Source organism: Suillus subaureus (assembly GCF_016647635.1).
Source record: "Suillus subaureus strain MN1 chromosome Unknown BJ212scaffold_16, whole genome shotgun sequence".
NCBI classification, from domain to species: Eukaryota; Fungi; Basidiomycota; class Agaricomycetes; order Boletales; family Suillaceae; genus Suillus; species Suillus subaureus.
In genome coordinates this window covers 112,456-137,358 of record NW_024538572.1, presented here as the reverse complement: position 1 = coordinate 137,358, position 24,903 = coordinate 112,456, and the positions used below count along the sequence as shown (strand labels likewise).

Below are 24,903 nucleotides of genomic sequence, written 5' to 3'. Positions count from 1 at the left end.
GAATGTCGGATAAGAGATGGAAGATGTTGGTACCGAGTCTACCGTAGACCACGTATAGTGACTTGAGCGCTTATACTATTTGACACAAATGGTAATATTCGACACAACCGGTATACGTAATGCACAATCAGCCCAAGGCCTGGGCTTCAACGTTTCAAATTTCAACAACGGTCTCTTCTCGTATAATTTCACGCGCATGAACACATTTTAACCCACTCGTCACACTATTCTTCATGTGCGCACTCCGTTCTTCACAGCGCTCTTCATCAAACTTCTACCAGAAGGAATCTATACAGGCAACGTAATGATATCCTTTCGAGTCACTTCCTTCTGAAGACTCACCTGCCCAGAACTAGTAAAGGATGTCACGGAACTGCTCATTGGAAACGTGATTGGCTAGAAGTTCGTGACAGTGCAATGACCACAAACTAGAGTTGACTTGGAGCATTGCTCTCCCACGTCAGCCCGAGACTGAAGCATTAAAAGGTTGCCTCGGAGGGTAATATGACCAGATGTGCGGAACTTAAGGTATGAGATCTGAGGTCTCACGCATTTATTATCAAAGGTCCGCCACTGTGTGCAGAGATACATGCCGTCTGACGTTTCAGGACGTATCCGCATTACTTTTAAAAAAACAGATGTCAAGATGACAACACCTGGCAACACTAGACAACACTGCCATCCGATACTTGCCATATGAACGGTGACTTTACGGACCGGTCTTTCATCTACGACGCTCAGGTTATATGCAGTGTAGCCTGTGGTGGCGGGTTGCAGTGCCGAACTGTTTATCCTATAACGGCAGGCACTGTCCTCGGTGTTCAAAGTTGTTCCGTGCGGACGCCCTTGGCGGGTACAGCTTGCCGCTAGGGAACCTGGGGGGGAACACACAACCCATTTACTGTGAGAGATTTCGATTACCCCCATTCAAAGGCACATTCCTTGCTTGTGGACAAATGATTCAATATCACCATAATAATGAGAAGCAGGACCCTGAATCATACTGGATCATAATACCTATCACAGATATACTTTCGGGTAGAATTCGACCCGCAGGGCCGCACATACAGGATTGGACGACTTCTTCAACTTCACATCCTCAGTCGGGAACCTTGCCAAGGGCACGTGGTCCTCGGCGTAAAGCTATATGACGGTCCGTATGGGCTCGTTGTAACTTTCGTAAAATCTTGATAATTTCATCTCGTTCCTGGATCTGACTAGCTCCCCAAGGTATGGCGGGCATACAAGCCGGCATCGATATTCAACCCTTCCCGCCTTCTGGAAAACTTCTACTTTTGCACTCCGGGCGAGCTTGGAAAAAAATTATAGGAGAGTAGTGGTCAGGCCAACCCGTAGGCGAGTCTCTGTCTGTTCGTCAACAACTTTTCTGCGAATTTCGCCCCAGGATCTCCCAATAACTGTGGGAACTTCGGGATCACGCTGGACCAGACCTGTCTTGTAACACCTAGGCAGCGAAGAACAAAGTCTCGGAACACACGTATATTGTGATTCCATGAACCTAGATCCGGGTTTGGGCTCCTCGGGATCTGCATAGGTTCCATCGATATTATCCGGGGTCTAGAAGGATCTAGAGTAGCCAGGTGGCCGAACGCGTATGGCTACGACAAAGTATCTCCTGAATTCGGGTAATCCCTGTCTTCGGAACCAAGTTTTGAATACTTCTCACCCCGCACCCCGCAATGTCGTAATAATTCAGGACTCTGAGCCACCTCCTGCCAGCCCTCCGCCAACTCGCACATTAATATCGTCATATGCATTAATGCTTAGACTGACATTTCGTGCGATTATGCACGTATATGTTATGACGAACATTTGCACGGCATCGGCGTCTGTTACCAGAACACAATAACGCCCTCGATACTATCAGCCGAGTAGTCTGGCCAAACATGCTCAACGTGCACAATATTAATGACGGCATGAGTTCACGTATCCTCCATAACTATACCACGTTGGCCGGTATGGCCGCCACCTTAGTAACGTCAAGGCGTCAAGCTTTAGCTCTAATGACAGACATACTCAGTTGACTTTATAAGGACGCCTCAAGTAACGGTTTTGCACCGAGCGTGAGCATCTCAACAGTGTGAAGAGTTCCCGTTTGTCGCACCCGAGGGCTCCGGGATACATTCCATTCGATTTCTTCGGAGCACTGCATACTTTCACGTCTTCACTATCACCATTTTACGTTAGGCCTTTGTTGGTATCCATACCTCGATGCACAACACCGCCATTCAATTTTATCACTCCCATCTTTTCGTATATGCACTAGCATGTATTATCGCATGGCATGGCAATCAGAGTCCACCCACCTTCTGACTTGGAAGGACCGATCTTATCAGTGTTCGTGATCTCTATCTTATTAGTAACGAGTCAAATTTAGCGTGATTAGCGCTATCCCTAAGTTATCAATCCTATGATAGGATATCTCTCTCGATCTAAGACATATACTTCGAGAAATGGTAGTAGATTGTTGGAAGGAGCCTGAGTGCCTGAGTTTTGGAAATCGCAGTTTTAGTTACTCTGGATCTGACAATCAATACCCCTCAAAATTGGCTGTCTTCCATATCTCAAGTAGATTTGATCCCTCGAATGGAGCCGTTTTCTTGGATCGACTTAAGTTGTACAAGTGTTGTATCATGTTATACAGGGATTATGCATCATCAAGGATCAGCCGGGGAACGACGTTCATTGCCATCAGCTGTACAAATAATCAGTACTGAACAGTGTACGAACGCTGACGAACCTCCTGGAATAATAATTTTGCAGCGTACGGAATGGTGAGCTTAGCCATTTTCTTCGAACTCTTGCAATATGTACACCACCCGTTGTACCCCATGAGACCGCATTCCTGGCAAGCGTTCACCTCGAACTTGTCGGAAGAAATCATCAGGCGTTCAAGCAACAACTGAGTTGCACCGTAACCTATAAGACAGTCTCGCTCCATTTCCCCGAGCCGTAGACCACCCTCGCGGGACCGACCTTCAGTAGGCTGGCGTGTCAGAGTCGCACGTGGGCCTCTTCAGAGAAACGCAGGCAAGTCAGTAATAGTTTGCCAGAATTTCTCAGGCTCATTCGATCGTACCTAGCGCGGGCGTGCATTTTGTCCATTACCATGTGTTCTGTGGCGCATGGGAGTTAATCGTGGACGATGGTAATGTGGGACTTCTCTCACTCAATTTCTGTGAGACAATCAGTTAGCTGAAACCTTATGCGACACAGCGAATCGACAGACTTGATAGTATATTGGACCAAAATAGACATATGCTTCCAGGGCTTCACCAGTGATACCGCTTGTGAGCATGTCTTTTCCAGCATAATTAAAGCCGTGCTCGATTAAGATCCGGGACATGTCTTCAACCTGTGGTAAGATAATTAGTAATCAGAGTTCGATCGGCGGCAGCGTTGATATATGTACCTTGGAGCCCCCAAATGCTGTACCGTACTGCAGTTTACCACTTAAGACCCCGGCCTGCCAAGAAAAATGAGCCCACAGAACTTACTCGTAAGTGTCGGTGGGAATTACCTTCCCTGCTAAAAGTTCGATCATCTTACCGACCGTCATTCGAGATGGGAATCCGTGTGGGTTCATGATGGTATCTGACCCCAAAGTTAACTCAGTGAACATCAGCCAGGGACATGTATACCTTACCAGGGTTGATTCCCTGATCGTTGAAGGGCATGTCTTCTTGGTTTACGATCAGACCGCATACACCTTTCTGGCCGTGTCGAGATGAGAATTTGTCACCCAGTTCTGGCCTCCGTGTCTGTCGGATCAAGACTTTGATCAACGTTTGGTCGTTTTCGGTATCGCTGATCATGACTTTGTCAATGTAACCAGCAACTGGGGATTTATATGACATCGGTGCATTCTTGTAAGGGACCGCGGCGGCTTGGCCACTGAAAGTATTATCACTGGCGTTCGTTGGCGTTTGCTTGTTAACATAGACATCCCCCGGGTCAACCCGCTCGCCGACGCCAGCAAGACCGTCAAGTTGAACGATATCATATTTTTTCTGAGTTTGCCCGTTCTCATCCAAGGGAGCATCTGCCAACCGATCAAAGCTAGAGATTGATGCTGAGACAAAGAGATGCACTTGACAAAAAGCTCCACTCACGTGCCATTTGGGTATTTCCGAATGAGAGTAGCGTTCTTGCGCAGAACTTGGCACCTTCCATAACCACGATCGAGACTTGCCTACACGTCAAGTCAGGTTACCTGCTGACATGTAAAACAGGAAATGGTGGCAAACTTTATTTTGAATGAGAGCATCCTCAATGTCATACCCAGAATAACTCATCACCGCAACCGTAGCATTTTGGCCGGCCGGCAGGCGGTCGTACCCAATAAGTTCAATGGTTTTCGTCTTGACCATCGGCTGTTGCGGATACACGGATAAGTAAAGAAGCGTGTCGATCCTATTGAGTTGGTTGTAGCCGATTGCGCCTATCGCCTGTTTACCCATAGCACATTGATAGGTATTTCGAGGCGATTGATTGTGGTGGGGATATGGTATAAGACCGGCGACAGCGCCCAAAATAGTAAACGGCTCGATCTCCAGATGCGTAGTCGTTGCGACAATATCGGACTCATAAAGTGCGATATAGGAATCGTTCTCTTCATTCACATCGAGGTATTCCACGAGACCATTTCGGAGGAAGTCATCGAATGATGCAGCGCCTTGCTTGAGTTCCTGAATGATCAAAGAATTACCAACCTGCTTTAATGTCAGAAAAAGAATCTTACCGCGATATGCTCTGACGTGACTCTTGGGCGGCCGTTCTCCACGATGATCATTGGTCGACAAATTCGTCCACCGTCGCTTGCTATATGAACGGCGCGATGGTGGTGATTAACATAAATACCAACAAACTCGCTGAAGCGGCCCGCTCTGCGTAGTCTGCGGAAGTTTGTTACAAATCGCATCGGATACCGAGTTAGTCCAATAATTGTGCCATTCACGTTAACCACAAAAGTATGTGGTCCATATATCTCCGTGCCCGTGGCTAAGCTGATGTCTGGCAGTGCATTTCGTGTTAGAAATAGGTATGATGTGATCCGAACGCACCTTCGACGCCGAGCATCAATGCCAAGCGGATAATTGGTCCTTCTTCTACATCTGTGGTGATATGCGTCATCAACGCAAGATTCTTGACTAAACCACAGGCTTCTCCCTCCGGAGTATCACTTGGACATAGCATACCCCACTGGCTAGGCTGTAAAGCACGAGGTCCACTGACCTTTCTAGTCTTTTCAAATTGGGATGATATGCGTGTCATCATTCCAAGGGCAGATATGAAGCTCAGTCTGCTGAGAACATGTGTGACTCCTGCACGCTCCATTTTGAACCTCTTCAATGACCAATTCCCAGTGGAAATCGCGCGTACAAATCCGGCGGTTATGTGATCGCCCTGAAATTGCATCGTATTGAAAGCGTCGAATTCATTGGTCCTTGACGGCTTCTTGAGAACTTTATCGATCGCTGATTTGAGATTGGTATTGAAAGTTTTGAACAGGTCTTCGAACAGTAAAGCAAGTAACTGCCCTGCACTAGGTACCATTGACCCATTGACAATAATAAAAAGAGAAAAGAGACGTACAGTTCCAATCGTTTGTTTCCAACATAATCCCGATCGTCAACCATTTTTTCATCATCCATCGCCATCAAAACTCGGCGAGTCATGGTAGCCACGAAAATCGCCTTGGACCGGAAGTCCAAACCTATCACAGGAACATGGGCTAGGATAATTGTCGCAAGTGCTTCCAAGGCTTCTTCCCAGGCAGGCCTTCGTGGACCAACAACTTTTCGATTGACTTTTACCCGGGATCCTATCCATTCAAGTGCTTGATGTCTTGTGAATACGCCCGACTTTGCAGACTCCTCGAGGTTGGCAGAAAAGGCAATCTTATAGGCCTCCGTATTTCCAGCAGTTAAAAGAAGAATCTCTTTGTCGGACTGGATACCAAGCGCTTTCAATGCAATGACAATCGGGACATCTTCGTGAATGCAATTGTGTCGAAGGTAGATTTTCCCTTTTTTCGTGGCAACATAGGTTTTGGACTTGAGTCCACCATGAGTTGAGCTTTAACACGAATTAGCCAAAGGAGAAAAGTTAAGATCCAGAAAATGACTCACGAAGTACACGAGGATTGCACAATCCCCTTGACGCTGTCGGTCTCGACAATTATGCGATTCTTGCTCAGCTGCTCTTGAACAAGAATGACCTTCTCCGTGCCTTTGACAACGAAATAACCGCCGGGATCCAGGGGACACTCCGTCATTCGAGCTAGCTGCGCTTCATTCCTGCCAGTGAGCACACATTTATTACTCCTCAACATGATCGGTAGTCGTCCAATGTTAACATTAGGTCTGCGCACAACGTTCTTTCCTCGAGTGTATTGAATGGTGACAAGAATCGGAGCACTATAAGTGATATCGCGTAACCGACATTCATGAGGCGTGATACTCTTGTCTATTGCATCCAAGTCTGTGCGATCGGGGAAACCGACATGGATATCCGTGTACTTCAGCCAAAAGCGAGGATCGACATCTGAGGTGACCTTGTTGTTGGCTCTCACGATGTTTTTGATATCCACATCGACAAAATAATTGAAGGAGTCGATATGTTGCTTGACCAAACCTTTGATTTTTAGGAATGCAGGTAACAACAGCCATTTGTCCTGATGTACCATTAATGAGTGCAAAAAGAACTATGCGCAAAAACGAAAAAATACCTCGACCTTTTTGATTGGATCTGCAAGACCTAAGCCACGCCAGTTCATGCGGTTTACATGCTCCCAATCATTTTCCTCTTCCCCAACAGTGGCCATTGTCACCAGTGGTTGTTCCTTTTTCACCCTGCGCGATGTCTTCACGAGAGTATGTGCTATGTCGAGTAAGGCTAGAGATAGTAAGTTCCGAATCAGTCACGGTGGCGTAAATGACTAACATAACGAGTTTCCTTTTCTGTTCAATCAGCTATGACCATATACGTAAGTACGAATGATCAAAGTACATGTGTACTCACAAGACAACCTCGAAGCACCTTCGTTAACGATATACCATTAGATCTATGTAAGGAAGAGAAGCCAGTCCTCCGCAACTATGGGCTTCGCTGTGCACCACTAGGCGCTTACTTCCTGGTTCAAGTTTCTTAGTACTTGCCCGAACATCACTGTAACTCGAATGCAGCGTATGGGATGGGCATGCACATGGGGTATCATGATCGAATGCTGATTGGAATTAAATTTACGATCATTGTACTGTGCGACTGTATACACATGTACTAGACATCGCTTGATTTGCAATATTTGTCTGACCTAGGCGGCGTCGGCATTTTTTCTCATGTATTTCCACTCGCCTATTTTTCTAGGCTGGAAATCACAAAAGTATTCGTCATGGAGGAGTACATATCACAGTGCTGAGTACTGATCAGCTGCTCTGTAATAGGGTTTGAAGGGCATCATCCCGAATCCGTTGGCAGCTGATCTCCACGACCTGTCGATGTACATGGTAGTTAATACACGAGCTTGAATATCAAAGGGTCCCATGACTATGTAGGATATAAACTTGAGCTGGGAACTGTTGGTCCGGGGTCACCGTACAGTCGTTATCTAGCCACTGGGTCGGATGTATTTGATGAAAAACACATGTTGTGGTTGGAATCAAATAGCATGCCTGAACGGGGTTGACTGACATGCCATTACTCGATCTCGATAATAGTGCTAAGCACAGAGGTTCGGATTGAAGCACTGCATACTCTGCGTGAGCGACCGTGAGCAACCAGCTGTTGCGTGTTCATGAGCAGCCAGCATCCCTAGCATTTAAATCAGTGTGCCGCACGAATTGAATGTTTTAAGTCAGCAACTCACACACGAGGAAAGTATAGACACGCTCCAGCTGAAACGAATAAACATATCGTCAGCACAGAACAGAAGTATAAAAGGCTATATGTACAAAAATATTACTGTTGCTCTTTCGCCGTTGAGTCGACAGAAGCCGATCGTCAAGAGACACAGTGCTATAGGGCTCAATGAATGTTGAAATAAGTACCAGCCACGAAGTCTCTGACCAGATATGACAAAGAGGACCGCGCTGCCGTCGCGCAGAAGTAGGGATACGATCGGTGTCCTCCCCCATCCTGAGCGCCTGGTGAGGATAGTCTTCGACAATGTAAGACCCATCAAGGTGATCTGTGTAGACAAGATTATAATGCTGTAGGAATAATATATGTTCAATGAAAGAGTATCACATCCGAGTGGTAGGCTACTCACCTATAGTACAACAGTTGATGCGACGGCTTGTAAAAGATACAGTACCCATGGTATTCGGTAGCTCTTATGGTGTATACCGCATTCACCACGGAAGAAATAACTTCAAGCAAAATATGAAAGCCGACCAGGAAAGCAATACGACGACTACGGTTAAAGAGTGCGTATACTGACTTCTTCATCAATAAAGCTTCGATTACAATCACGAGATCCTACCTCGGACAGCAAGCAACACTTCGACTGCTGTGACATGAACCTGACCCAGAAAAGACACATATATATTCCAGGCTAGACAGGAAGAAGGCGAACCATGCCCTCCTGCGAAGTATTCCATGACACCTGGGTGAATTCTGCAGCACCCGATGATTTAGTTCAAGTTGTAGTCCTCAGATGGAAAAGACTTGCGCTTGAATCAACAGACTGACGTACCGAAAGTAGATGTAAAGCCATCTGAACACTCGCTTTTGAGGCTGCCTAAATTACACTAATTGTGATTTCCAAACAACTTGAGCGAGATAATACATACATCCAGATATGCTGGATCTCGCTTTCTAAACCTAACAGCCAGCCGTAGATAAAAAAGGCGAGAGAGGAATCTGGGCAAACAGTCAGTGGCGATGACGATGGACGTGGCACAGGAGAGCGTAAGCGCATACAGCAATGACTAGTAGCTTGTCTGAAAACGAAAGCATAAGATATGACATCTTGAGACATCGAACGCGCGAATGGTCAGAAAAAATTAATGTTCCGAGGGCTCAGGTGTGCGTGGTGGAATGCCACTTACCACAAAGTTGTCCATAGCAATCATCTTAAAGCTTAGGACCCTGAGGCTCCTGCAGGCCTGAGTAAGCACCATCAATTGTGAGAAGGCAGATCTTTGCGCCCTCTCGGAGATCTTAGAATATTTTACCCATTATTTGTAAGCGAAAACCTGTGGAATTTGCAGGGGCGTTTCTGCAATAATTATGGCCAGGATGACTGCACTGTAGCACAAGATATCACATTGATTGAAATGAAAATTCAACCTCAATCTCTGAGGTAATAGGAGAACGTGGTACAAGCTTCTCAGCTACTACCATACGTTGCATGTTGACTATAAGTCGACAGCCCTTTAGAGTCACATTCAGGTAATTAAAAGCCCGTCAGAGGGCAACTGAGCTCACACATGATGACGTAATTGGGATTACCCAACTGACCGCAATGACGTTAAGCTTGGTCTCCGGTTAGCGTGGAAAAGGCTCACAAGAACATGATTACAGCGCGCTCATCACGGAGCTCGCAAAATAAACCGACGCAGAAGAGCATCACTACAGCATCCGCAACCATCAGAAATATGGCGATGTCAGAAGCAAAGTTCATACCACATAATACAAAATACGTGGCCATTCCGTCCCTAATCAAAAGCGAGACCAGTGGTGCTCGACCCCAGCCAGCGCGTCTGGCCAAGATATGTTTTATCAGAGCAAGACCTAGAAGTGTACTTTGCAGTGCGACCGCCACAATGCTAGGGGCACTATTCATAAAAGTAGTAGTTCGGATGAGATAACTGAGACTTACGTGGGATATATTATCTGATACGGTGGTTTTGATAGAATGCAATGAGGAATGGAGGGGATCCTATGGAAATAGCCAGTGATCACGATCGCGAGAATTATATACTCGAGTGTCATCAGCGACCCCAATACGATAGCGATGCGGCGACTTCTATTGAACAATGCATACACTAAAATTGACTTGGTCACTCGCTACATATAATTGAAAGCAGAACAATGCCTACCTTGGACAGCCAAGATGATCTCGACAGCGGTTGTCTGGAACTGTGCTACAAGGGCACTATACACATACCATGCAAAACAGCTTGATCTTGAAGCTTTCCCGCTGTTAAAGTAAGGGACTGCGAATTGGTGGAATCTGTGTATTGATTGAGCGTTTCAGTGGGTACGAGAGAAGTACAAAGAATGCTTACATCTGTGTTGCAAGACTGAAATATCGGAGGGACAAGTACAACCACTTGAAAAACGAGTTCCAAGGTTTCCTGAAGAAGGGGGGTCAGGACTCGGCGTATACTTCCAGATGCTCCTTAAAGACGCACGGCCATATAAACTCTATCTCGCTCCGTAAAGTAATGACTATGTCCCATAGCTGAACGGTAAATGAAGATACTGTACATCAAAAGTTCGATGACAGTATGAGACGATACTGCACTCGCACTCACGAACATGATAACTAACTTCACGAGCGAGTAATGGGTAGTCAATTGCAGAGCTTCCATCCATCGCGCTTGCCTGTTACTTGAGACTGATCGGAACCCGAGGACTAGAAAGATTTCCCGTGGGATACTAAAAACAAAGGACCCGCAAGTCGGTTGAAAAATGAGGAGAAACCAGTCCCAAAACGTGTTTCTGAGCCGAAATGTTGCAATTGAGAATTTGATGATATTGCCTTGGGCTTCACCGCTCCACTAATCGAAGGCCGTCCCTGGTCAATAGAGGTTTCCAGCAAAGAAGTGTCAAGTTGTCAACTATAGCGTTATCAGCAAGCTGAAGGATAATTACTGATCAGTTCAAGCAGATCCAAGCCTGTTCAAGTAGCTCGAGCAAATTATTCCAGTCCGATGGACCGCGGCACCATTGACAAGTAAACCGATTGACAGCGCACATAATGACATACGCTTAGAAGTTAGCACTAAACCTAACTAGCTCTTCTAAAAGGCTCGAGCTTTCATGAAACACTACTTGCAGGTACCTGAAAGGGCTTGGTTTGAAGTTGTGATACTTCGAAAAATAGCGGTTTAACGCAACTTGATCTCACCCCTGGAATCTGTAATACCTGTGCAGTCGGCTTATAGGCCTATATCTGTGGCATGTATATTGGAATTGCAACTCGCGGCCCTAAGTTGCCTCGCAGTTCGTTGCGCAATTCGAATGACGATGGGTATTCGTAAATGGGGTTGACGCAGACAAAGTTTGACCAAGTTTGGCGCTGCAACTTTCGGTGCCATGGCGATCATCACGGACAACGTTTTGCCAAGAGTATATTCGAGGTCCGTTATGTAGAATCATGCCTTTAAGCTCCTATAAGCCTAATGGTCCGCACTATCTAAGACCACGCCAGGGGTGACATAGCGGACTTTGCCACGTGTGGCTGCGCCGCGGCCCATGATGATGCTATTCAAGTTGAGAACGGTCTCACAGGATCAAGGGTATGTCACCTAGTACTTACTGTCTTCCTAGTTGACCAACCGTCAGGGCCAAGAGTTTTAGTCAAGCCCAATGAAAGATTCTAAACAACCCGTCATCGCATTCTTGAGGCAATACCGGCGTGACCGTCGTGCATGGCGTGCCTCACAACAATTTCTCCCAGTTCACTTCATGTAATTTGTCTACTACCAACTTTCCTCCGATTCAGTGAGGTGTTGGCCGCGTTGCCGTCTCGGACGCTTCCATACTTCCTGCTTTGATGGCGTTCCTCCAGCCTCGCTTGATTATATCGGCCGCGCCGCACAGTTGTCTCCCTGTCTCCCTAGCTGGTCCACTGGCGTACCTCAAGGCAATGATCAATGACAATGATTTTGGAGTTGATGGCTGCTGTCAGTCTATTCGCCTAGTGTGTACTTATCTGTTATACTCCTCGACATATTGCCTCACGTCTGGATTGCACAGCCCGCCACTCGTTATCTTGCATCCCTGATTGTTTCCTTACTGACATCTCCGTTGCTCACACCGGTACTCGCACGCCTCCACCCTTGCTAATGACCGTATAATTGGTTATCTCTGCACTGTATTTACCCTGCGCGCCACTGTCCGCTTTGATAATGACCCTCATCGATTCATGCCCTTATTGTCCGCATTTATATTTTGCCCGTATTGGGTGCGTGTATGCCTCGCACTACCTTTTCCATTCGGTGCAATCATTGGCATTCGCATTACATGACTGATATACCCCTCCAGATGTCCCTGATATGCTTGGGTGTCTAGTTCATTCTCCGTAATGATATGTATGTTTGGTTTTGCCACCGCACAACGCGGCTTTTTCAGTTCCGTGACATCGGTTTCACTTGCACTGCCTTTGAGAGAGCGCTCCCCAAATTTTCTTCTTCTGACCTTCGAGATCGTCCGTTGTACGTACGACGGACAGGGCTGCCGGTAAGACCCCGCGGCGGGCAAAACAGCTGATCAGGAATTCGGCCCTCGTCAGGGCTGTACGACTAGACCCACGTGCCTCTACATGGGCTTTGCCCATACTATCCAGCATCTCGGGCTCGGGCAGCAATTGCCAATTCTCCTAATTCAACTTCTCCCATCATTTGCTCAACGGACCGGACGATAATTATGTGTACGTCATTTAGATTTTCCACAGTCGTGCACGATCTCAAGTACTGGGTCTTAAGTTTCAGTGGCATTGCCACCGTACCGACTCTTGCAGCCACTTCGTTGTAAGTCTCGGGGCCCCCGCTAAATTTCACCAGTGTATCGTGCGCTTTCCCGACGTTGGCCTGTGTGAGACTACTGCAAGTTTTGATCCTTCTTATCTTTCACTATTCTCTGACACTGCAATATCATGTTCGAGTAGCGCGTGTCAGCATACCCATGACTTGAGTGCGAGAGTTGAACTCTCTTTTTGACGACTTCAAGTTGCGAGTGAGATTGTGATGGCTGAAAACAGCTCTTTGGATTTTCTATTGGCGTTGTAGATGACATGCGGGGAGCCTGACAGTCGCTATTTTTCGATGTGCCAATGGTGAGCAACCTTCAATTAATCTAGGGGGCGGAAATGGTTGCAACCCTCAGATAGGCCAAATCATCGTCATCACCTATTTTGCTTCTGCTCACTACCCTCACCTGCATATAAGTAAGGGCCAGGATGATGCGCATCTTTGTATCTCAGCATCGTAGAACCTGCGCCTACCACTTGAGCGCAGGAATCATACATTCAGTGTGGAGTGTCCGAGCATACCTTTCACAAGTCTCCGTGTATGTGGACACTTGGCTTCATTTTTTCGCGCTATTGACCAGTGAATTTAGGAAGTACCGTCGAGGATTTGCAGCATATGAAGCCAATGAAGGACATGCATGCCCATCGAGTAAACTATGCATCTCAAAAATTATAAAGCAAGCTGGTGATGAGCCTTTGACGGCGGCCCTGGATGAAGGGTAGTTAGCATGTTATGCCTCGATCGATGTCGGTTGGCCTCCGCGGACTTTCATAGGTACATGTGTTACCTTTCCTTTGAGGTGATACTAGAACAATATTTTAAAATGCTGTTTGACACAGGCAGCGCGGATTCTGGTAAGTAATCTTCTCCAGTCCTTGACAGCCGTTGGACTTGGCAAACCATTCCTTGTGACCGACGATATCGTAGGAAAGCTATTTGCTGGCAACGTAGCAGTCGTAGTTTTATGTTCAGAATATAAGTACGTGCACTAGCCATAGCCAGGCTAACCAACAGCCCTTCGTGACTGTTGTGTTCTCTCCGTCAAACTCAGCCGGGGATCTAAGACGCCCCAACGTGAATACCTATGATGACTCATGAGAGCTGCTCTGCCAAGTAACATTCGATCGGATTTCTCGCATTTTCGTACCAGCGATGACAACAAGCGCACGAAGGCCTGCTTTGATCATGTTCAAAGTTTCACTGCCTGATCAATGTGTGATGGCTATGGAGCTTACCAAAAAATGTAGACCACTCTCATCGGGTCTTTAGCTGCGCAACAGATGCGCCAATGCGGTACAAAGGGGAATCCGTTGTCAGTGGAGTAGTGGCACTTACACCGTCTTCCTCCGAGTCTGTCTACAAAAGTCTGGCTGGGGAAAACTACTGTATCGATGATTCCACCGCGGATATAACTCCATTTGATTTGCTCGAAGAGGTATGTAGGATGTCGATCGACGTTCCATCTATTAGGAATATCAGGGAATGTATCGAGTTCATTGAACAGATTAGTGGCCAGTCATGGGAGGCGTGTCAGATGACATACGAAGGTTTTCTGGAAGGACCCTGGCTTGTTTATTAAGGGGAATTTCAAATAAGAAATGTTTGTTTGGCGTATAATCCCCCCTCCCTTCTGGCGTCGAGCATAAGCAAGAGCGGCCAGTGTCTACTTAGGGGGTCAAGTAGCTACGGATGGCTCTTTGCAAAGAAATGTAAAAGAAATATTGTCGGGTGTCAAATGACTACCCGTTCTATTCCCACGCCATATCTTCATTTCTCGAATCACACTTGCTCGCATCTTTCAATTGCAATCTTTCACTAGCACTCTCTGTAATTTTGTTTAATCCTCAATTCACCTTATGTCGAAACCATCCACACCACAACCATCAAACACTCTTCTACTTCGTAGGCAGCTCACTGAGCTCACGAAACACCCGGTTGAGGGGTTCTCTGCAGGTGCGGGCAGCCTTTCTCCCTAACTTTGATCTTCAACCGATTCCTGATAGACTTCCGGGCAAAGGACTTGTCGATGATAACAATCTTTATGAATGGGAGGTCATAATCATCGGGTTAGCACAAATCCCTTCAAAGTCATCCATCACACTCACCAGATTTGACAGGCCTCCGGACACCCTGTAGTACGCTCACATACCCCTCTTCATCTATAACTCTTATTCACACATGATCTAGTGAAGGAGGGTTCTTCAAGGCTCGGCTTTCTTTTCCTTCAGAGTATCCTCTCCAACCGCCAAAGATGCGGTTTATCACGCCCATGTGGCACCCAAACAGTAAGCCACGGGTGCACTTTAATTACCGCGTGATCTAACCCTATCATACAGTTTACGCCGATGGTGTAGTTTGCATCTCCATCTTGGTGCGTATTCTTTGCTGTCTCCATCAATCAAAGCTCATCCATGATCGTAGCATGCTCCGGGCGATGATCAGTATGGCTATGAAGATGCCGGTGAACGATGGATGCCTGTTCACACAGTGGAAACAATTGTACGACGTTCATCAAAACGCTACCTTGTTGCCGATGTAACTCTCCATTGCAGCTCGTGAGCGTCATATCGCTACTGTCCTCCGAGACCCCAAACACGGACAGTCCAGCCAACGTGGATGCCGCCAAAGAAATTCGCACGGATCATGCTGGTGCGTGACCTTCGGTTGACTGAATCACTTGATCCTAACCGCATCATTACAGCGTATAAGAAGAAGGTACGACGTCTGGCACGTAAGAGTGCGGAGGAGGCTTTTGATTAGTTCATCTTCATTTCCCTTGCATCTTCACCCATCCGTTGTACTCCTGTTTCATAGTCTCTGTGTTACTAGTTGCTCCATGTTTGTCATCGTATAAGTACCAATGAGTCTATCAAGACCTTGTCAATGTCCGAAACGGACACTAGTCTGATACCTGATCACGTGACACACGCAGTTACACAGTGGAGTACCCTTGAGCTGGCTATCCATCTTTCTCCTTACCCCCATCACAATCGCATCGCCCACTACCAAGTCAACAATCAATACAAAGCATGTCGGAACAAGCTGGCGAGGCAAGTCCATCAAAGAGTCTCCGTAAATCTAACCTGAAACATTCCAAATGCCGTATGTTACATGTTCTCGTTTATTGTGCTGTGATCTACCCAGGCTGTACCTGCAGCTCAGAAAAGTAGCTGGACAACTTTTTTGAAATCGTGAGTGTCCATCGTTCTTCATTTAATGAGATCCTTTGATCAGTAAACTGATACCCCTTAGGCTGGCTGGTTTCACGGGCGATCTGTCGGCTATGACTGCTCCTCCATTTATATTATCTCCTACGTCCCTTACTGAGTTCCCAGGTGCGATCAGTTTTTGAGCGGTATGTATTGATCTGACTGTGTTCCGTTGTTCAGCTTACTGGTGTGAGCGACCCGAGTTGTTTGCTGCGATTGCCGATGGGAAGACGGATCAAGCCCGAGCGTTGGCTGTGTTGAAATGGTTCATCGTGAGTCGAGAAACATCATGATTATATATCGTTCCACTTAATTATACGGTTGGTAGAGTACGCTTAAAGGGCAATACACATCCCGGAACGAATCAATGGGATCTGAGAAGAAGTATGTGATATGTTTATATGTGTCCCTGGTATGAAGCTCATCTATGATGCAGGCCGTTGAATCCTGTTCTTGGAGAGTAAGCGTGTTCGTTGCCGACATATGTATCTCGCGCTGATCTGATCTCTTCTAGACTCTTCTACGGGTATTGGCCAGCAAACGCAGTTCGTGGAGGCAAAACTACCCTGGTCGTAGAACAAGTCTCCCACCACCCTCCTATCACAGCTTATCGCATAGAGAATCTCGAAAAAGGCGTGATTTTGACTGGACACAGTGCCCAAAAGACGAGTTTCAGCGGTATGTTTTCGTTGTTTCATATTTCATATATTAGGTCCCGTATGCTGACGTACGTTTTATTTTAGGGGGAAGTATCATCGTGAATCAAGTCGGGCATGCAGTTCTGACTGTATCACTCCCGTCTGGTGAGACTGAGGAATACCTGATCACACTTCCTCGACTCCGCATCGATGGGCTGTGGTACGGATCTCCGTATATCGAGCTTGCAGAAACTAGTTACATCCAGAGTTCTACGGGGTGGCTCTCTACGGTGCGTGCTTACTTCCCACTTCCCATTTCTCATCATCCATGCCATCTCAAAATCTCAACTGAATCTGACAAACGAAATAGATCGAATACAAAGGCAAAGGCTATTTCTCCGGCAAATCACACACGTTCAAAGCAACGCTCACCCCACCTTCACATATCCACACTTCCCCCCACGTCATCGAAGGGACGTGGAATACGACGTCTAAGGAATCGCATAGCGGTGCTATATTCCATGATGTGACCTCGCCGAAGGAGGAGATCACGGTTGCACCTGTGGAGCACCAGGGGGAGTGGGAGAGCAGGAAGTTGTGGTATGGTGTTGCGAAGGGTATTAGAGAGGGTGATTTTGAGAGTGCTGCAACGTTTAAGGGGAAGATCGAGGTGCGTTCATTATTCTCGTTTTTTGAATGTAGGTTTGCTGACGCGCGATTGTGTTGAAATTTGGATAACAGAACGAGCAAAGGCAGAGAAGACGGGACGAATCTGCTGGTGGTACGACCTGGGAGTTGAAGCATTTTAAACATCTGGAACATGATCCTGTTTGTGAGTGTACTTTCTTTCTCACCATCTGTCTAGATACTAATACTAACACTCTCTGAAGACGAACGTCTAGGCAAGCTGTTCAAAGCAAACCCTCCAACAGAGGATGTATATGTTTACCTCGGCAACGGTCCGCAATTTTAGTTGTAGATACCGGGCAAGTATACCTCTAGACGTGCAGACGACCGCTGTCAGCCTATAGAGCATTGTTTGTACCCTCGGATATTCTGGATTGGATTGGAAGTCTGGATCAGTTGACGTTCTTGATTTGATATATTCGCCCACTTTCTTCTTTCTAGTTATCGCAGATATGGACTTGATTAATTCACGTTTGGGCCAGTTGTGGTTGTGTGAACGATACGGCGATGACTGGACGTTATTGTATCACAGATACGGACTGATCTAATTCACATTTTTACGCGATTGTTAATTCATTGCATGAAAGATCGATTTGTTTTTGGTATTAGGCAGGAACACATACACATAGATCTGCTGGACCAGCAAAGACGTTGTAGAGATGTTCAGCAGGTCCCTCAAGAAATACTACACACGTCCTACCTATATACACCACGTTTCCATTCATACTATCTTGCAGGTGACTCAGTGAGCAGCAACTAACAAACCAACCACTCTTGAGCATCAATGATACAACTGGAGCAAGCGTTAAGTTTTCGCGGAAGGTTTTCCCTGATGTTCACACTTCCACCTGGGGTTCTAATCATGTACTCTCCTTTCGCCATGTCATCAGGATGGATGAAGTTTATCTGTTTAAGTTACAGCATACAGCTGTGTGTCATTGTACATCATGTGCAAGCTCTTTGCCATTGGTCATCGTATGTGACCGCGGATGGATCCATCTCACTGCTGCCGGATGTTAATGAACAAGAAAAATACTTCAAGAATCATGACACGGGTGCCAGCTGTAAACGTATTAATATCACAAGTATTAGTTATTAACATACTCGTTATTCTTTGGAACGCAACTACTTTCCAGGCCAGTGAACTTCAAAAACCATCATCCTCGATCTCCTCACACTCACCTCCTACCCATTCATGACCCTCAAAAGCCGTAGTCAGAGTCATAATCCCCTTCGTCGTCGTCCTCGGAGTCGTCGTCGTAACCCTTTGCTTCTTCCCGTCGTTCCTTGGCACCTTCCTGCTCTTCTTTTGCATCTCTGGCAAGTCGGAGGCCACATGCATTCCGTATCCCCCGTCCGACCCATTTGTCGCTCAGCCCCTCAAGCATTAATTCATGTGGCCCTTTATCACTTTCATCATTAGTACACGCAACGTCATAAGAAATACTGACAGCGGCAAGAAGCAGCCGTATGCCCCTTACGAGCGATCAATGATATGCGAGCATGGCCTCTGAGTCGGTTTCAGCAGGTTTTTCCAATTCTCCGAACAACGCCTCATGAACGTCAATGACTCCTTCCTGGTGTAACCCCACTTCTCCACACTCAATGCGGCGCCAACGCTTGCCATAGTTTCCATCGGAATCATCATAGTAACCCCAGCATAAGGTCTGCCACCCATTGCGCGTGTGCACATCCGAAGGACTGCCCATCTTGAGCTCTTTTTTGATAGCAAGTGCATTGCCTGCCATCGCAGATGGGCGGCGTTGGATCTTGTACCCGAGAGAGTAGAACCACTCGACCTCTGACCAACGCGGGCGGCAGTAGTAATTAAAATGCACATCAATGTACATTGGTGCAGTGGGTGAGTAAATCTTGACTATATGGTCAGTGGAGCGCGGCTGTCGATCACCATGGATATCAGCAATGGAATAGTGTCATCAAGCTATACGCACTTCCTCATCATCGAGCACCGTTTCGTTCCATAAAATGGTGATACATTTTTGGAGTGTGCCGTTCTCAAAGTCCATTTCCTCCTCAATCTGAGAAACACAAACTTTGATGCCATCGAAAAGCCAAGCGTCATCGGAGTACTCGTCGTATTCATTCTCCTCAGAATCTTCTTCTGAACCATCCTCAGAGCCCTTGCGTGACACCGGGACAACTGTATGGTACTTTCGATTGGCTCGGAGGCGATTGATAGAATAATCGGTCCATGCGCTCTGTGTGGCGCGAGTTGGGTGGAGTAAGGGACCAAAGTGATGTTCCGCCAGTTCAAGTCCTTGTAGATCGGTTTTAGCTGCTGAAGGATCAGCACTATCGACACGACTTGTATTTGCAGGCATGATGGAGAGTGAGATACGCGCAAAGCCTGGCTACGTGAACGACTCGGAACGGTGAGGAAGAAGGGCACGCCAAGACGTGACGTACAAATTTAAGTATATTGGTCTTCACGTGATCGCGACACCTATAGTGGTTCGCGCTATCGGACTGTCCAGAATCCGGAATATCTCCCTCCACTGGTGATTGGAAGACGCAATAGGTGAATGAGTCCCAGAAATGTGCCTTCTTGGCGTCCAGACTATTTGGGTGTTCAGCAGAAGACTCGGATGGGATGGCACATACTGACGGCGTCTGGCATAGGGTTTTCCTTTTCAGCGTGCTTTAAATGACACTGTTGCCAGGCTGCGCACTATTATGGTGCACATAGATCTACATGCTCGTGGATCTTCAATGCAACTCTTCTAGTAATAGGAATGTGTCTAGGAAAATTTCCTCCATATCAACATATTCTGTGGTTACTTGAGAAGGAGAGATACCATTCACCCGCAAATCCGACTTGAAATGTCCCAAATGTTGTATGTCTCGTCACGCTGTTCCTGCAGCTCAGAAGAGCAGCTGGACATCCTTTTTGAAGCCTTGAGTGACCATCATCCCTGTTTTGTCCTTGAAATCTTGATCAGCAATGTGACACGTTCTCCTACTTTCCATTAGTATGGATATCACAGGAATGAACTTGACTAATTTATACTTTCGTGAGTGATAGAGCGATCCCCGATCTGTCCTCCTGCATCTCTCCTATCCACATTCATCCAAGCCGCTAGTTTCATCGATGAGCCCTGCCTTTACGAAGGCTTTAAATAAGACATCTTCGACCGTTGGAAGAGGCATTGGACCGGTTTGATACACCAGTCCATTACACTCTCACCCCAAGTAAGCAACAGAACTTGATAGCGATCTTGTGCTTCGGGTGGGATGAAAAACGGAATGGTTTATTTATGTTGGTGAGCGAGTTGACCTGCTGATCAGTTCTTCTTTTGACCAGGATTCGTAGTTTGGTAGCATCATGCAGAGATGTGTTTAAATTTTGGAGGGTATAAAACAGTACATGAATCCGAATCTTCCAAAGTGCATAAGAGGCTGTTCGGCAACTGATGTTGACCAAACATCTGGCAAATGTCATGTGAGAGGTTCTCGGCTTCAAGCGCTTCAATTGTCGGAGCTCAAACCTTACAACTCATACCTGTACATCTACCATGAATTCTTATCTTATTGACTACTATTGTCAGCAGAGACTCTGTACCTCTGTTGTTGCACTCACTGCTCTCTGTGCTAGCTTCACCACAGTCCTCATGGCTCAACCAGAAGTAACATCGATGTCAGACAACACAAAGGCACACTGGCAAGATGCAGAAGTGGATGCTCTACTTCATCACCTGATTCAGAATTGGGCAGCGGGTGGCAATGGTGGAAACTTCACAATGCCTACCTTCAACAGTGCAGCAGCTGCTATCAATGACAATGATGTGATTCAAACAATAGGCCCACCAAAGATGGGCAAGATGGTTAAGACGAAGTGGACATTGGTATGTGATTGTTTCTTGAATGATTATAAGTTTACAAGCATGTTTTAGCTCAAAAAAATCTTTAATCAAATCAAGATCTATTGCAATGTATCTGGTTTCCATTGGGATAATGTGCAGGGGGCTGGAATCAAGGGCACTGCGGCTGCCAGTGTTTGGGATACATATGTTGATCCCAAGGTATGTACTTATAATAAATTCTATTGCATTTGACTGACGTCCAAAAGTCATGAGCTGCAATGTGCCCCTTTTGCAACAAAGGGTGGGCTTCATATGGCAACATGCAGATGATTTTGGGTGATAATAGTGGCGCTTGCAGAAGGCACACTTTGCATCTGGCTACTGCACCCCCTCCATCTATCAATACTGCAGATGATGTCCTTGATGTTATTGATGGAGGCCTTGACTTTCTTGACATGGATGTAGACACTCAGGCTGCTGGAGCTGCCACTGCCAGTGATGTACCAGACATGAGCCCTGATTTGATGATGCCACCTAGCACCCTGCTTCAGGGAACCTTCACAACTACTCAGGTTGCCAGCTCCCAGTCCAGTAAACACATGCGCACTAACACTTTTGTTGACTCTTCATCTCAATGCACTGGTGCCCCTCCCGCATCCAGCAATCCTGTTCTGCTCTCATCAACATTGGTATTGTCACTGGCTCCCAAGAAGGCGTGAGTGTCAGCGCATGGTGGCATGCAGACAGGGATGAGTAGTGCTGCAAAAATTGCTGCGAAGATCACTCCTGCCACTGCCATCATGAATATGCAAGGTAGCATTAACCACCTCACAGATGTTATCAAGAAGACCATATCCACTCCACCTCTGCCTCCACCACCAGTCCCTGTTGCACCAACTGTACCAAATATCATCTCTCATGGCCTGGAAATTATGCATGGCAAAGATGGGGAATTTTTGTCAGTTGGTCAGAGAGCCAGCCTCCTGCATATATTTTCCCTTGCAGGAGGGGAAAACAAGCTTGCTATCTATGTTGGGCTTGAGGATGACTATGAGACACACCATGCATTTATCTCAGAGCTCTTAGACTCTCCGCTGCTGCAGTAGTACTATCATACCATTTGTGTCACTGTGCTTGTTACATTTTTTGTACCAACCTGTGGTATCCCTCTCATGTACTGCTCATTTTACTGTATTTCACTCATCCAAGTCACTGAATCATATACCAATTGAAACAGATCAGATACAACTACATGCTACTTGTAAGAATCAATCCAGTTCATACTCATCATCTGATGCATCCAATACATTGTTGTCATCATTATCAAGATCACATCATTCTTCTAAAATATGCTGATATTCAACCCACATCGCTTGTGCAATGAGATCACATTTCACATGCAGATCATTGTATGCTTCTCCTGCTGCCTGCTCCCAGTTTGTGGCATGCATATGAGTGTCCAAGTCTGAATAGTCTGCTTCAGGTAGTGCACCTTCTGAGGGATCATGAAAACGTATGAAGTTGTGAATGCAGCACAATGCAGCTGGAATCTGAGCTTGTATGCTCATAGCATACAGCAGTGATAGATGGAGGATTCGGAAATGTTGTTTGAGGACACCGAAAATCTGCTCAATGATGTTTCAAGCAGATGAATGATGGTGATTGAATAACTCTTCTTTCATAGTTGGCCTGTGAATAATCAGCACATTGTAGAAAGAATAATACCAGTACATGTACCTCAAACCTGCATGGCCCCATTCTGCAAGGTGGTAGTGCACATTACAATATGGAATGAGTAGTTCAGGCCACAGAGGGAAGCCTGCATCTGCAAGGAAGTATTTCCCTGCAGGAATATGAAGGTCATGGCCTGCTGCAGCCTCATAGACATGTGCATCTGTGGCTGACCCTTCCCAGCCAGTGAGTGCATAAGTAAAGTTGAGCTTGAAGTCACAGGCAAACAGGCAGTTTTGCGAAATGAATCCCTTCCAATTGCAATAGGGACCTTGTTCAAATGCACGAGGCAAAGCATGAATGTGGCTACCATCAATAGCCCCAATGGTATCTTTGAAAAATGGCCAAAACTTAGGGTCAGAGCGAATTCTATCAGGAACAGAGTCATCTGGCAAGTGAATGTAGTTTGTGTAGAAGGGGGAAGACGAGAATATGCTGAGCATCTTGCAAAAATAACTATATAGGAAATACAATGAGACATCAGCGGATCATAACTATTAGCACGTACTTACCGAGAAATCATTTCATTGGAGCGTTGAAATCATTCACCGACATGCCTGACAGACAGTCCTGTGACAGATGTATATAGAAAAATCACGAGTTGTTCCTCTAGCAAAACAAACTTGGAGTTGGCATAGCCAAGGGTACGAAGCTCAGATATAAGCTCTGCAAAAGCATGCACATGCATGCCAAGTTCACATCAGATCCGTTCTGGGTGACCAGTCAACAGCTCCATCACCCAGGCTTCACCAGAGAGAGCAGATGTGTGATATGGCTCCAGGTCTTTAGCATACACTGACTCTAGTATATTGGCTGTAGCGCTGATTAAGATGCTGACTAGAAGGATTGAATGTTGGATGTGTTGAAGTCTGAATGATCTGAAGAGAAAGAGAGTGAGGAAGCTGAAGGATCCGACATGATAGGTATGAGCGAGAGAGAGAGGTCCAAGCGCATGAGCCAGATGGGCCAATAGGCTGTGCCCAAATGACATCGGCTTGTGCCCTGCAATATACATACGTCAGAAAACTTCACCTTTGTGTTCCTTACTTACCTTGCTATAAAACCAAGCACCCATCAGACACACACATCTCAGTTCTAGTTGAAACTGAGATCATACCTTTGTGTTCTAGCTCCCTCTCCCATCGTTCGCTCACCTGTTCTCACAACAGGATGAGGCAGTGTTGAACTTCTGGATGTTGGGGCATGAAATGCTGGAGTCTTGAATGAGGATCTATTGGTGTAGGGACGCATAGAATACAACTCTAACAACAGTGTATTATACCCTACAGCCCATATCAGTGTGCTAGGGTTAGTCCGAATTCGGACTATGATTCAAGTTCCGAACTTCGGCGAAATCCAAGCCGAGATGACATTTGCCAAATGTTGGTCAACATCTGGTTGCCGAACAGCCTCTAAAGACTGCAGCAAACTTTGATGCAAATTCGACAGACTCGGAGCCAATGCTTGGGCCTGTCCAGGCCGGACCGTAGCAACCGCTTCTTTGAATTTCAAATTAATCTATGTGACGCCAAACCCGTATTTTTGACCATTTGAATCCTATCACAATCGCAGGGTTTACGCATTATGGGCCAATAATTCATGCAAACCAGTGCCGCGAATGATACCGAGTCTGTATTTAACATCTTTTTTTCGCGAAGTAGCCAAATCCTTTGACTTCCTAATCTACTGTTAAAGATCGTGTAGATGAGCACTTCATGACGTTCCTGCAAATACCCAGTAGGGTAAACGGCTCGTAGGAGGGCCCAATAGATCTAGAGCGTCAAACCAAGGCGTTTCGTTGGCTTTATCCTTTTCACACAGCTGGTCAATACCTCGTTCTACAAAGTTGGTGCGTGCTAACATGGTATCAATTACTTGACGTGCAGACCTCGCCATGACATCACGTGTGCGACGATATACTGCATGCTACATACTTACCAGAATACTCCTTGATGATACACCCCCCTTATTCTTCTGATGCACGGTCCAGCCTCTCCCTCCATGACTGCAATTCGGGTTAACAAAGGAAGAATTGAACCTCTGCAACGCGAGCCCTGTGTCCTCAATCATCGCATTTACTTGCCCTCCCACCATG

At 46.4% G+C, this 24,903-nt stretch overlaps 8 protein-coding genes across 8 annotated transcripts; 4 read left to right on the top strand and 4 right to left on the bottom strand.

Moving 5' to 3' along the window:
* Positions 1-2,382: 2,382 nt before the first annotated feature.
* BJ212DRAFT_1354327 (beta and beta-prime subunits of DNA dependent RNA-polymerase) lies at positions 2,383-6,943 on the bottom strand. Its single transcript, XM_041335626.1, has 15 exons — positions 6,752-6,943; positions 6,153-6,697; positions 5,617-6,099; positions 5,085-5,566; positions 4,763-5,034; positions 4,269-4,709; positions 4,134-4,213; positions 3,668-4,080; positions 3,542-3,615; positions 3,434-3,487; positions 3,251-3,376; positions 3,191-3,197; positions 3,101-3,137; positions 2,762-3,035; positions 2,383-2,716 (listed from the first exon to the last, which is right to left on the bottom strand). The coding sequence occupies exons 1-15, from the start codon at positions 6,845-6,847 to the stop codon at positions 2,669-2,671; spliced, it is 3,432 nt and encodes a 1,143-aa protein (XP_041193016.1). The 5' UTR covers positions 6,848-6,943; the 3' UTR covers positions 2,383-2,668.
* A 309-nt stretch (positions 6,944-7,252) lies between these two features.
* On the bottom strand, positions 7,253-9,240 carry BJ212DRAFT_1354314 (uncharacterized protein). Its single transcript, XM_041335625.1, has 9 exons — positions 8,944-9,240; positions 8,814-8,883; positions 8,693-8,761; positions 8,504-8,637; positions 8,291-8,456; positions 8,089-8,231; positions 7,974-8,037; positions 7,889-7,916; positions 7,253-7,833 (listed from the first exon to the last, which is right to left on the bottom strand). The coding sequence occupies exons 1-9, from the start codon at positions 8,999-9,001 to the stop codon at positions 7,720-7,722; spliced, it is 846 nt and encodes a 281-aa protein (XP_041193015.1). The 5' UTR covers positions 9,002-9,240; the 3' UTR covers positions 7,253-7,719.
* Positions 9,241-9,246: 6 nt separating this feature from the next.
* On the bottom strand, positions 9,247-10,722 carry BJ212DRAFT_186668 (uncharacterized protein). Its single transcript, XM_041342583.1, has 9 exons — positions 10,503-10,722; positions 10,380-10,449; positions 10,254-10,322; positions 10,065-10,198; positions 9,845-10,010; positions 9,649-9,791; positions 9,531-9,594; positions 9,451-9,478; positions 9,247-9,396 (listed from the first exon to the last, which is right to left on the bottom strand). Exons 1-9 carry the CDS (start codon positions 10,561-10,563, stop codon positions 9,286-9,288), a joined length of 846 nt encoding a protein of 281 aa, XP_041193014.1. The 5' UTR covers positions 10,564-10,722; the 3' UTR covers positions 9,247-9,285.
* Positions 10,723-11,265: 543 nt separating this feature from the next.
* BJ212DRAFT_1354293 (uncharacterized protein) lies at positions 11,266-12,299 on the top strand. Its single transcript, XM_041335624.1, has 3 exons — positions 11,266-11,330; positions 11,509-11,893; positions 11,950-12,299. Exons 2-3 carry the CDS (start codon positions 11,747-11,749, stop codon positions 12,037-12,039), a joined length of 237 nt encoding a protein of 78 aa, XP_041193013.1. The 5' UTR covers positions 11,266-11,330; positions 11,509-11,746; the 3' UTR covers positions 12,040-12,299.
* Positions 12,300-14,480: 2,181 nt separating this feature from the next.
* Positions 14,481-15,618, top strand: BJ212DRAFT_1568568 (ubiquitin-conjugating enzyme/RWD-like protein). The gene is made up of 8 exons (XM_041342008.1): positions 14,481-14,675; positions 14,740-14,788; positions 14,840-14,857; positions 14,910-15,007; positions 15,059-15,093; positions 15,144-15,221; positions 15,275-15,371; positions 15,424-15,618. Exons 1-8 carry the CDS (start codon positions 14,579-14,581, stop codon positions 15,480-15,482), a joined length of 531 nt encoding a protein of 176 aa, XP_041193012.1. The 5' UTR covers positions 14,481-14,578; the 3' UTR covers positions 15,483-15,618.
* Positions 15,619-15,632: 14 nt separating this feature from the next.
* Positions 15,633-17,993, top strand: BJ212DRAFT_1354280 (uncharacterized protein). Its single transcript, XM_041335623.1, has 11 exons — positions 15,633-15,772; positions 15,867-15,913; positions 15,975-16,057; positions 16,112-16,203; positions 16,260-16,315; positions 16,368-16,391; positions 16,446-16,609; positions 16,675-16,859; positions 16,940-17,239; positions 17,311-17,401; positions 17,460-17,993. Exons 1-11 carry the CDS (start codon positions 15,752-15,754, stop codon positions 17,540-17,542), a joined length of 1,146 nt encoding a protein of 381 aa, XP_041193011.1. The 5' UTR covers positions 15,633-15,751; the 3' UTR covers positions 17,543-17,993.
* A 283-nt stretch (positions 17,994-18,276) lies between these two features.
* Positions 18,277-19,679, bottom strand: BJ212DRAFT_1354273 (uncharacterized protein). The gene is given in 3 exon segments (XM_041335622.1): positions 18,277-18,402; positions 18,413-19,154; positions 19,209-19,679. 2 exon segments carry the CDS (start codon positions 19,596-19,598, stop codon positions 18,744-18,746), a joined length of 801 nt encoding a protein of 266 aa, XP_041193010.1. The 5' UTR covers positions 19,599-19,679; the 3' UTR covers positions 18,277-18,402; positions 18,413-18,743.
* A 1,117-nt stretch (positions 19,680-20,796) lies between these two features.
* BJ212DRAFT_1503075 (uncharacterized protein) lies at positions 20,797-21,590 on the top strand (the record flags this gene model as incomplete). The annotated part of the gene is made up of 4 exons (XM_041341591.1): positions 20,797-21,119; positions 21,168-21,296; positions 21,404-21,502; positions 21,543-21,590. Exons 1-4 carry the CDS (start codon positions 20,886-20,888, stop codon positions 21,588-21,590), a joined length of 510 nt encoding a protein of 169 aa, XP_041193009.1. The 5' UTR covers positions 20,797-20,885.
* Between the last annotated feature and the right edge of the window lie 3,313 nt (positions 21,591-24,903).